Source organism: Peromyscus leucopus, chromosome 10 (genome assembly GCF_004664715.2).
Source record: "Peromyscus leucopus breed LL Stock chromosome 10, UCI_PerLeu_2.1, whole genome shotgun sequence".
In the NCBI taxonomy this organism is placed as follows: domain Eukaryota; kingdom Metazoa; phylum Chordata; class Mammalia; order Rodentia; family Cricetidae; genus Peromyscus; species Peromyscus leucopus.
Genome location: NC_051071.1, coordinates 33,051,350 through 33,064,261, shown reverse-complemented (window position 1 = coordinate 33,064,261; position 12,912 = coordinate 33,051,350). Strand labels below are relative to the sequence as shown.

At 43.7% G+C, this 12,912-nt stretch overlaps 1 protein-coding gene across 12 annotated transcripts in view; it reads left to right on the top strand.

Moving 5' to 3' along the window:
- Ldb2 (LIM domain binding 2) overlaps positions 1-2,142 on the top strand; it is a 345,475-nt gene extending 343,333 nt beyond the window's left edge. For 6 of the 12 annotated variants that reach the window (XM_028865852.2, XM_028865851.2, XM_028865858.2 and 3 more), the window contains one exon: positions 762-2,142. In XM_028865852.2, the coding sequence (XP_028721685.1) occupies positions 762-992 (231 nt within the window). In that variant the 3' untranslated portion in view covers positions 993-2,142. Of the gene's footprint in view, positions 1-499 lie in introns of all 12 variants that reach the window. The other 6 variants (XM_028865856.2, XM_028865857.2, XM_028865853.2 and 3 more) reach the window with 3 other exon arrangements.
- Positions 2,143-12,912: the final 10,770 nt, after the last annotated feature.

Below are 12,912 nucleotides of genomic sequence, written 5' to 3'. Positions count from 1 at the left end.
GTGTGGAGATAGGTGACAGGCACCATGAAATAACAGATGGTAAATTCAGGGCTTGTTGGCAATCAGCAGGTTTTTGCTAATGACTTAATTAGCTATGCAAATTGTCAAATCAGTGTGAACATTGTTTTTATCGAAAACTTTACCTAAATTAATTACCATAATTAAGTAGCAGAATGTCAAGGATATTGGCTGCATAAAAGGACCTGGCAGAGTAGAGAAGAGAGGGATTCTGTCTTCAATTAAAATGTATATCATCCTGGGGACAGAGTAAATACCATTTGGAATGAGTTGTGCGGGTATTTCAGAAAGGTACCTCACCTGCCCATGTGTCCCAGCTCTCTACAAGTTGACAGGGCCACTCACACGCCCTCAGTGAAGGTGGCAATTTTTGGAAGTATTGTCAAGAAGGTTCTATTGCCCTCTCAAAAGTACCCCGGGTCAGCAAGTTCAAAGCGTGGATTTTTTTAATTTTGAAAAATCCATTTTTTTATTTCTGCAGATTGCTAGCATTGCTCGTTCTCCGGTGTCAGGCTGCGCACTAAGGACATAAACTCGCGTGGTTGTTACACATCAGGAGGCGATGTTTATTTCCTGTAGAAATCCAATATGCGTCTCGGCCCCCCGACATTGAGACTTGACCCGGTTGTACAGCGCACACAAGTGTGTCTGTCCTAGGTCCCCCAAGCTCCTCCCACTGTTGTTTTAAGCTGAGCTTCTCTCCCCTAAGGTTTCCCTGTAATAATGTCAGCTGCTGTTCACAGGATGTGATGGTGGTAGGAGAGCCAACTCTGATGGGAGGTGAGTTTGGGGACGAGGACGAAAGGCTAATCACTAGATTAGAAAACACGCAATATGATGCGGCCAACGGCATGGACGACGAGGAAGACTTCAACAATTCACCTGCCCTGGGGAACAACAGCCCGTGGAACAGTAAACCTCCCGCCACGCAAGAGACCAAATCAGAAAACCCCCCACCCCAGGCTTCCCAATAAGATGGGCCACCGGCACCTGATTCCACTGCCCATAGGCCCAGTGGGGTAGAATTCCAGTTGCAAATCTCTACTATCAGGAGAGGAAAGAGGTGAAATTTAAAACACACAAACAAAACGTTTCCATGCAGACATCTATTTCTAAACATAATGACCTGATTTTCTTTCTTGCAATTTTCCCCCCCTTTTTTTTTTAATTGAGAGGATCGTTTCAAATGAGCCTGCGTGGCCTCTCCTTGGAGGCCTTCGCAAGAAGTACAGACACTGTCCCTGGCGTTAATTAGAAGCAGCAGAGGCTAACGCACCTCCTGGCACGGTCTCGCCTCCCTCTTTGTGTTGAACTTCCTGTCCATGCACCCAATGAAGGCCATGCTGTCCGAACGTGCTCAGGATCACAGTAACATGCCGACCCCCAACTACAGATGACTTTTTAATATTGTAAAATATTTTCTGCTTTTTGACTTGCATTTGAGAGTTTCTTGTTTCAGTAAAAAAGAAAAAGAAAAGAAAAAATCTGTTTTGGAAAAGTAATTTAAATGTACCTTTTCCCCCTCTTCACCTTCCATTGGTTTTCCATGTGGCAAGAGCCCAAGAAGACACAGCTAGGTGACTTTCTAGCAAGCTGATCCTAATTGGTTCTCGAGTCTGAGTTGTCTCAGTTTAGGCCAAGTACTGAAACAAGGAATCGTCAAAGATATATGGGTAGATTTTATTATGTAAACAAAGACAAATGGACCCTGGGAAATGTATGCATTTGTAAACTTGCTGTGGGTCCAAATATTTTCAAGCCATGTAATCCATTAATTTTGTGGAAAGCTTAATAAATCTGAAACTTTTTGTATTCCTTTTTTTTTAAATTGTATCTGAGTTGATTGAGTTTTGGTGTTTTTTTTTTTTTCATGCTATATTTCCTGTATAATATTTTGTAAATCTTTCACCTGGTTCTTTCATGGGGACTTTTCTTTTGGGGCAAGTTCAGTGTATTTATGTGAAACTTTATAAGAGAACTAATTTTCCATTTGCATATTAATATGTTCCCCCTATACATGTAAAGACACAGTGGCTCCGTGTGTCAGAAAACAGCTGTATTTTATGTATGCTTTACTGGTAAGTGTGCCAATAATAAACTGTGTTAATGACCAAAGTACCTGAATCTGGCTGTTGGTGTGAGTACCTGTGAATCCATCTGCTCACAATTATGAGAAGTGTCAAGACTGGATTTAGTATCCAGACACCAAATGGAGTGGTATTACGATACTCGTGTGAAAGCAGGCTCAATGCCCACCGACTTCTCTGAGATGGAGTACACTCACAGGCAGCAAGTCGCATAAAATGGACTGGTTACCCACAGATGGGCAGCCAGAAAAAATGAGAGGCTAAGTCAGATCAGCTGATCAACCTAGGCTCAGGAATGCTGCCCAGGGCAGGCAGAGTATTGAGTGTACATGCCACTGACATATCCTGGAAAGCACACCCCTGCTCCCCTTCTACACCCGGGGTCCCTGAAAACACTGGGCCAAAGTGCAGAAGGGTATCTTTATCTGTTTTGTGTTGCTAAAACAGAATACCACAGCGTGAATGATTTATAAAGAGAAAACATTTTCTTATCAACCCTGAGGCTTGGAAGTCTGATACCAAGGTGCCATGGCTTGGCAAGAGCCTTCCTGTATCTCCCCAAGGCAGAAGGGGAAATAGTAAGGAAGGGAGAAGAAGGAGAAGCCTGCTCCCAGGATGGCTAGGCCACTCTTGTGATAATATCCTATATCATTCATGGGAGCCAAACTCTAATAACATTGTCACTTACTTTTAACATCATATTTTCATTCTTTGAGGATGTCATGAAATACATTTTGATCCTACTTACCCCCAACTCCTCCCAGGTCCACTCCCTCAACTTGTCACCCCCTCCCCATTCCATATCCTCTCTTTTCACTTTAATAACCCACTAAGTTCAGTTGGTGCTGTTTACATACTTCTAAATGTGGGTCCATCCTCAGAAGTAAGGTCCGGGCACCAGGGACCACACCCTTAAAAAACTAACTCTCCCTCTCTGAGAAGCTATCAGCTGTCAGTAGGCCCTGAGGGGTGAGGCTGCTATGAATCTGCCTACTTCCTGCTAGGATGCTGATTGGCTTAATCTTGGGCACACAGACCTAGATGCTGAGTTGATGAGTGCCGTTGACCTTGTCACATCTTAAGGGCCCCACCTCTCAACACACTACATTACTGATTAAGCTTCTAACATGTGGAGTTTGGGAGACCCATTGAAACTGCAGCAAAGGGTACCTTGTTGCAGGGGCAGTAGGCTAGGACAGAGCATGGAGCCTCTAGTCTATCTCTGCCTGGCTCAGATGTTATATGTGTTTCTAACATCTTCTATTCTTCAGATCTACAGGTGAGAAGTAGGATAAGCACAGGCTAGTATATACCCAGTGCTGAAGACATATACAGGCTAGCCTGTAGCCTCGGCAACTTTTTGAAGTTTGGTTCTTTTGCAAAAGGAATCTGTACATTATGGTTTTTGCAGTTGATGTATAATGTCCTCTCTACTGAACTCCATTCTGAAGACAGCCTGGGAAAGTGGAAATTGATTCAAGCTTGTCACCAAATAGAGAGGCAGTGGGTCCCCCTACTGAGGGTTTCTTCTAGAGAACTCACCGATGTCACTGGCACAGCTCTCAATTACTCCATATATAAGCATGAGCATTAATAGCCCCACTTTTTAAGTCAGTGTCCTTCAACTACTTTTATTGTCTTCATATACTGAGTATAGAAAATTCACTTGAGTACCTTTTTTGTTTAAAGAAATTCCTCACATTTTTCCCACTTTAGGGCAATAAGGAGAGGAGCACTGTTACCATTTGTTGAGTGTGTTTGATACACTTGTGCTAGACAGTTTCAGCTCCTCATCTCAGCACAGTGTGGACCTCAAAAAAGAATCTAAAAGAAAGTATGTGTCTTAAGCTAGGGTTCCCAGAAGCAGAGTCTGAGACTGGAATTTGAGGAGATGGGATTTATGAGGGTGATTTCATTTGAAGATCAACCACTCAGGAAATGGGAAATGCAGGCTAAGTAAGAAAGTGCAGCCAGCAAAAGCTGTGAACCTCTGAAGTCTATAATCATGGGCTGTTCTACAAGAGGAGAATCTGAGCACAGGTGACTCCTCTTGGGCTAGACGTCAATGTTTGTACACCTATATCAATCCATCACCAGCTGAGGACCGTGCCCAAGGTGAGTGAGGGTACCAGGACCTTCAAGGCAAGATGGCTTCCACCAGTTGAGGGCAAGATCTATGGGGAAGGAGCTAATTGGATGGCAGGAGTCAGGGCATCTTGAGTTTTGTAAAGGACATCTGGGCAGACACACAGTCTTTTAAGTGAACTGGTCCTGTTGGTGTGCAACATAGATGAGAGTTGAAATTTGAGTCTGCATGCTCCTATGCCATAAAATTTGGGTGTTTTCTAGAATTCCACATTGCTTTTCAATAAGGAAACTGTAAGTACAACAGCAAAAGAACCCCCCCCCAAAGGATCCAGAAACAATTGCTTTATTGGCTCGCCATTGGTGAGCTATTGAAAGAAAGACCTCCAATTTCTTCTCTAGCCCTGCATTTTAGGTTTCCATTCATCAGTTCTAGAAAATCATTCATATGTGTAGTCTTTATATAGTCTTTGCTGATGATGCCTCAGAAAATTTGACTCTCAAGTTATCCATTGTTGCATCAGAAGTCCATAGAAGACTCGGTAGGTGACTCAAGAGAATAATTTATTATAATACTTTACCCCTTGGAGAAGAGGGCTCTACAAAGTTTGCACTTAAGAGTGGTAGGTGCCTACTGAAGTCAAAGCCATCACAGGTTTGGCTAGCCTCGGCATCTACAATGGAGCACTCCGTGGTGGGATCAGGTAGAAGATCAACCGGAGTTGTTAACTTTGTATACCATCTCCATGGGACAAGGTCCTTGTTGAGACATACAGAGGGGGGTAAGTCAGTTTACTCCAGTGGGGCTGAGAGAACAAGTAGAGGTTTGGGGTTTCTCTGGGTGACCTGGCTGAGCCAGAAGGATTCATGTTTCCAACAAGGGGTACACATCTCAAGCCAGAGTGGTGGACCTCACACTGGAGAAGCCACTGGTCAATATATCCATCCTCATCCACAAAACCCTTCTTGAAACATTGTAGCATGCACTTCAACTGGGTCTTTGAACTGTTTACTTTCCCTAACCCCCATTTTAGAACTGGTTCTCCAATCAAAGGAACGGACAGAAACAGAGAGAGACACACAGACAGGCAGTAACAAAAACAACCTGGGGTAGCCATCACACAGACTGAGACTAGAGATCTGGTGGCATCTCATGTGAATCCTGGTCTGCTTCCAGCTTTTTCTAAGTGTCCTATGCAGGAGGTTATATAAGCAGACTTAGACTCCACTCTGGAGGGGATAGATCAGGCAACTTTCTGTTGTTTCCTATTTATGGTGGAGATGTCAGGAGCCTCTGGGTCAACAGGAACAGAGGCGGGAGAAGTTCTTCAGGTGCTAGAGTCTCTCAGAGTGAGCACCCTCTAGAAGCTGCCTGTTTGCCCACACTATCAGCCCAGGAGATCTGAGGTTCTTGGTGTCCTGCTGTCTCAATCTCTGGAAATCTTATAGGGGCTTCCAGAACATTGTGAGATAACTTCACCAGAGAATATACATGGTGTGGTGATATTTTATTTGTGCTCTGACAAATAAAGATTGCCTGGGGATCAGAGGAAAAAGCCAGCCACTATATTAAATATAGAAGTCAGGTAGTGGTGGCATGGTGGCACAGGCCTTTAATCCCTGTAGCTGAAGTTTTTCTGGTCCCGCCCAGCTCCTGCAGTCCCACAGTCACTCAAACCCAAGTAAACATACAGAGTCTTATATTAATTAAAACTGCTCAACCATTAGCTCAGGCTAACTACTGACTGGCTCTTATACTTAAACAGCCCATCTCTGTTAATCTACACGTCGCCACTTTTTCTGTGTCTTTACCTGTGTTTACATGCTTCTCCCTAGACAGCAGGCTGGCGTCTACTGACTCAGTCTTCCACTTCCCATAATTCTCCTTGTCTGTTTATCCCGCCTATACTTTCTGCCTGGCTACTGGGCAATCATTGTTTTATTTATCAACCAATCAGAGCAACACATTCACAACATACAGAAAGACATTCCCCAGCACTAGTTAACCATAGAGTTCTGGAGGTCTGTACAGACAGACAGAATGGGATAGAGCTGGGCAGAAAGAGGAAGCGATGTAGCTGGGCAAAGAGAGGAAGTAAGAAGGCAGGGGGCACAGAAAAATATAGAGATGTGAATGTACAGGAAGTAGCCCTCTCTTGGCTTGAGGAGTTCTTAGAAGTAAGATGTGGCTGGCTTGCTCTCTGATCTTTCAGCTTTCACCCGATACTTAGCTCTGGGTTTTGTTTTGTTTTATTAATAAGGCCATTTAGCAATTTGTGTTACAACATGGACTTTTTTTTTTTTTTTTGAGATAGGGTTTCTCTGTGTAGCTTTGTGCCTTTCCTGGAACTCACTTTGTAGACCAGGCTGGCCTCGAACTTACAGAGATCCTCCTGCCTCTGCCTCCTGAGGCAGATTAAAGGCGTGTGCCACCACCACCCGGCCAGACATTCTTAAAGTCACATAGGTATATTGCTGGCTGGCAGCTGCATGGGGAACTCGCCCAAATCATGCAACCCTGAGCCTCACCATTCTTTCTTTTATGCACAAAAAACCCACATCCTGGTGGATACACTTCAGTTAGTAAGAACAGTTAGCAAGAAGCTAAACTATAGAAGCCAGAAAGCAAGAATAATATATTTAGGGACTGTCCAGAATCCTGGAACTGTGGATGAGGTGTTTGATGGATTAGATCTTTGTTCCTGTTACAGCAAGTATTGGGGTCTATATGCTGGGTTCTAAGGTCAGAATGGTGCCTCAAACATGGTGTCAGTTGTGCTAAGGTATGAAGACCTGTTACAGTTCCACCTCCCTGATATAACCATTAGCAATACTTCAATGAATAACCTTATAGCTTTTTCTTCTTGGCTCAAATGCATTACAGTACTGGCCAGATAGAAAATTAACAGTCACATGTCCTGTGCTTTGTAGTATATAATATTATCATGAATCAGCTCATTAAGAATTCTTTCAAAGCTGGGTATGGTCATCCACACCTTTAATCCCAGCACTCTGGAGGCAGAAGCAAGCAGCTCTTTGTGAGTTCGAGGCCAGCCTGGTGTACAAAGAGAGTTCTAGGACAGCCAGGGCTACACAAAGAAACCCTCTCTCAAAAAAACAATCAAACAACTGTAGTGGGTAGCCATTCCAGCTTTTATCTGGAAATTCCAACCCCCATTGAGACTTCAGCAACTGTCATGCCTACAAGGAGGGGCCATGGGAGGTGCCTGGAGACCCGAGATCTGGATGGGCCAGTGCTCTCTCTGTTCCGGGATGGGTAGAGCATGAGACTCTTAATCTCAGGGTTGTGGGTTCGTGCCCCATGTTGGGCACCAGATATTGATGAAATTATTAAGGCCACTCCACGTAGTTAAAAGGAGATTTATTTAATGGCGTAACTTACAAATTAAGGGATAGGTAGGTTGTGGGATCTGGGGAAGGTGTATCGCAATCCAGCGGTGTTCTCTGGAGCTCTGCTTGGTCCACCTCCACCGTTCAGGGTCCTGGAACAGAAAGAGCGTTGGCCCATCCAGATCTCAGGTCTCCAGGTGCCTCCCTTGGCCCCACCTTGTAGGTGTGACAGTTGCCAAAGTCTCAATAAGGGTTGGAACTTCCAGATCAAAGCTGGAATGGTTACCCACTACAAACAACAACAACAACAACAAAAAAAAAAAATCTTTCAATACACAGTTTCAGTTTGTGTATAATGTTCCACTCCTGAAATATGTCATAGTTTATTACCTATTTATTTTTAGTTGGTCAACTCCTGTCTTAGTTAGAGTTTCTATTGCTGTGATGAAACACCATGACCAAACAGCAAATTGGGGAGGAAAGAGTTTATTTGGTTTATACTTCCAGATCATAGTCTATCATTAGAGGAAGTCAGAACAAGAACTCAAGCAGGGCTGGAACCTGGAGACAGGAGCTGATGAAGAGGCCATGGAGGGGAGTTGCTTACTGGCTTGCTTCCCACGGCTAGTTCAGCCCACCTTCTTATAGAACCCAGGACCAGCAGCCCAGGGATGGCACCACCCACCATGGACTGGGCCCTCCCTCCCCCATTGACCGCTAATTGTGAAAATGCCTTACAGCTGGATCCCATCGAGGCGGCATTTTCTCAACTGAGACTCCTTCCTCTGATGACTAGCACACAAAACCAGCCAGTACAACTCCCCTTTTAATACCCTATTAGAATTACATACTCACTAATAAGCTGGTAAAGTGTTGCTAGGAGTTTTTCCATCAAAATTCATTTATTGGGCAGACACTTGATAGGATCCAGAATCATAGGTAAGCTTAAAAGACATTCTTGTACCTGGTGTCTACACCTAAGATATCTGTAAATTCTTTTGGGATAAAGAACAAGTAATGGGCAGCAAAACACAGAAAATGAAAGCTATCATAGCTTAGAGGTAAGGCATTCTTAAGCAGTGTTCCCCTATCGAGGTGTGCTTTACATCTCATTCCTTCTTCGCCAGACCAGGAAGGAGGCCAGTGCTTTCTTTATGAAGTACAGAGAGGTCAGGCAGGTAGAAAACATCAATGTCAAGCTTGAACCAGTCCAGAGAAAATTCCAATGTCCCGTTTGCTCTACTAAGCTGCAGGAAAATGTTGAGGTAAAGGCAAGCACCATGCTGGTGTGTTTTGTGAGGTGGGCAGAGGAATCCCATTCTGCTACTCAGGCATATTGGAGATTCTGCGTGCTTACCCAGACTCATTGTCTGTTCTCACCTGTTCTCCATCAGCCGTGTCAAGGTGCTACTTAAGGTCCTAAAGGGGGTTAAGTACTGAAGAAAACCTAATGCATACAGTAAGTGATGTTTAGATGAACATGCTTTGCAAACTTGATGCTGACAAGTTGTAAAAGGCACTGAAATGTTATTAAAACTATAAATAAGGAAATTGGAGAAACACTTTCATAGGCCCCGTCCCCCACCCACATTTCTTGTTGGTTTCTGTTCATTCTAGAACTTTACCACCCTGGACAGGGAAAACCTCCTCCTCTCTCCTTCCCTCGCCTTTCTCTCTCCTTCCTTCTCCCTTCCCATTTCCTCCCTCCCTTGCTCCCTCCCTCCTTCTGCTAACCTTCAGAGAATTTTCTGAAAATGTCTATTGCTCATTTAAGCACCTTTGTTCATGGCAAAGTGGATTGTGTCTTCCCGAGCCCACATGCTGTACCCTAGGCCCTTTTCTTTGAGCATGGATTTAGGCCATTGTGATAAGAATCCATTCTCTCCCTTTTGAAATTGTCCTTTGTTCAAAGTAGTTGTTCACTCTTTGGGGGGGGGTGTGGCAGATTCTTCTGTCATGTTGGAATGAAAGTATGGATGCCTTAAAAGAGATCCACCAAAATTCAGAAATGAGTGTGAAATTGTTTTAATGCAAGAGACATTTCAGGTCCAGCTTAGACAGCATTGTCACAAAATGAACACTTTCATTTTATAGCGAAAATTGTGGGAAACTTAGGCTCTATAGGTCTTCTCCCCTGCCAACTGTATTAACAGGACCAGGAAACTTGCAAGCTTCTGCTGAAAGCTTCTGCCAGCTTAGGAGAGAGGAAGGCTCAGCCCTCGGCAGAGCAGTCTTGCTGAAGGAGCATGGCAGAGGGAAGGAATTCCTTTCACTCCCCTCATGAAATTATAAGCTCATTCACCATAAGAATGAGGTGGCCCTACCACCACATTTTCCTTAGACCCAGATTAGCACTGATCATTCCCAGCTTTTAGAAGCACCCAGGTTTCAAGCAAGCTTGTCCAGGCACATAGCAAAATCAGCTGGTGCATAATCATAACAGCTCCCAGTATGAAGCTTCTCTTTGGATCCCAAATGCTTTGCACACATTGATTCTAATCCTCACACTTGCCCAGGGGAAGGAAGGCATGAATCGCATTGTTGAACTGGTAAGAAACAAAAAAGATAAAGAGACAGACATTCAGGAAGATGCCCAATGACATCAGGTTGATGAGTAGCAGAGTAGATGCCTGAACCTGGGAGTGCGACTCCCTATGAGCCTGTGTTCTCTCTGTTGCACCAACAGCTTTGAGCTGCCATTCTAAATAAGATCCCCAGATAAAACTGAAGGACAGAGAATTCATTGCTCCTTCATCACAGGACACCACCACTTCCTCGGTGGCATGTGTGGAGAAAAAGCCACTGCATATTGTTCAAGTGGGAATGCGCCACAGGCATCCAAGGATTTGTTCATCTGGCCCAACAGAAAACTCCCTTATCTTGGAAATGGAAACCAGGCAATTATAAGAGAGCATTTAGAAACAGTGGTGGACATTTGCACTTTGGGACAGTCAAGTCTGGGTCTGAGGGTCTTGCATTTGCCCCAAGTACCTAGAGAGGTTTTTGGTTGTTTTTGTTTTGTTTTGTTTACAAATAAAGAAGTATGTCAGTGTCTCAGTAAGAGAAACCTCCAAGATGGGTGTTTCTCACCGAATCAACTGGTCCCCATACCCATCAATAGCCACAGATGTGAGACTTTCATTATCCTTTCACCCCCACCCCCCAGAATCAAAACATAACATCACAGACTGCTAGTTTAAAAAAATAACATAGTATTTCTTTTTTAAAAAAAAAATAATAAGGTCATGGAGCTGGAGAGTTAGCTCAGTGGTTAGGGTCTCTTGCCACTCTTCCAGAGGATCTGAGTGTGGTTCCTAGCACCCACATGGGATGGCTCACAACCACCTGTTCCTTGGTTGATTTTCTATTGTGATAAAGCACTATGACCAACTTTGGGAGGAAACTTTATTTTGCATTAAAACTTGTAGTTCATCATCCAAGGAATTCAGGGCAGCAACTTGGGCTGGACAGGAACCTGGAGATAGGAATTAATGCAGAAGTCATTGAGGAATACTGCTTATTGGCTTGATTGCCCATGGCTTTCTTGGTTTACTTTCTTATAACTCCCAGGACCACCACCAGCCCAGGGGTAGCACCATCCACAGTGAACTGGACCCTTCCACATAATTCATCAGTCAAGAATATGCACCACAGAGTTGCCCACAGGCCAGTCTGGTAGGGGCATTTTTCTCAATTGAGGTTCCTGCTTCCCAAATGACTCTAGCTTGTGTCAAGTTGACATAAAACTAGCAGGCACAATTTGTATCTCTAAGTCCAGGGGTTCTGACTCCTCTTCTGGCCTCCTCAGACGCCTGTATGTAACAGGAATCTTAACAGTTCTTATTAATAAAATCAAACCTGAGGCCAGTTATTGGGGTCAATGCTGTTAGATCAGATAGACAGAACAAGCCACAGCTATCTCACCTTGCCAATTCCTCAGCTGATCTTGTTTCCTCAGACTGGAAGCTTCTGTGTCCTCATCCCAATGCCTCTCAGCTGAACTGCTGCTAGAAGCCTGAAAGCTTAACCAGCCAAAATGCCTAACCAGGCCAAATACTTCTAGTTTCTGGTCCTCACGTCTTATATATCTTTCTGCTTTCTACCATCACTCCCTGGGATTAAAGGCTTGCTTTCTGGCATTAAAGGCGTGAGTCACCATGCATGGCCATATCCTTGAACACATGGATTTCTGCCTAGTTCTGCCTCCCCAGTACTGGGATTAAAGGTGTGTGCTACCACTGCCTATCCTCTACGTTTAATATTGTGGCTGTTCTGTCTCTGACCCCAGATAAGTTTATTAGGGTGCACAATATTTTGGGGAACACAATACCACCACACCTGTACATACACATAAATAGAAATAAAGTAAGTGGTAAAATAAATTAATAAAAACAGAAGAGAGTAAATTGTCTTGATTAATAAAATTGGCATCTCTGCTCCTGACAACATAGACTCCCTCCCTCCCTCCCTCCCTCCCTCTGTTCCTTCCTTCCTTCCTTCCTTCCTTCCTTCCTTCCTTCCTTCCTCCCTTTCTTCCATCCTTTCTTCTTTCTTTTCCTTCCTTTCAAATGCATGCTGCAATTGATGGAGGTTCATGCTGCATTTGATGAAGATGATGAGCCGACTCCATCTGTGAAGTACCAGGTGACTTGTTTTGTGTTCTCAATAGAGTGAATCATGGATTTCCTCTGGTTTTGAAATCTCTGAAAAGAGGACAGTTGGTGTCACCATCACACACACACACACACAGAGAGAGAGAGAGAGAGAGAGAGAGAGAGAGAGAGAGAGAGAGAGAGAGAGAGAGAGAACTCACATTTTAAAAATTAACAGAAATTTAAGCAAAATCTTTTTAACCACTTCACATTTCAAGATGTTCCACTAAGTAACTATCCCATCAGAGAAAACCATAGTTAATGTACGCATGCTGTTTGGGGGGTGAAGCTGTTGTTCATAAAACTGATAGATTCTTTCTGTACATTGATATCTTAATAGGACAGCTTTGTGGCTTTTCTAATTAATTTTGATAGTTTCTTACTGGACTCCCCTGAACTGTTTAAAAATGTAGATAACCAATCCTTCTGTAAACACTAATGATTCCTTTTCTTCCCATACATTTGCCTTTGTTTCCATTTCTTGTCTAATGCACTCACCAAAACTTAAACTGTGGTGACTAGTGGTGACAGCAGACACTTTGAATTACCCCTGGCTTTAATGAAATCGGTTCCATGGTTTCCTCCTTTACTGCGATGTTGTCAACTCTGTAATGTCTTAAAGGAAGTCTCCTGGTGTTTGCTAAGGTATTAAATGTAATTACTAGTGGAAATTAAATTTCAGCAAATGCCACTTTGTCCACCAAACAGATAATACAATG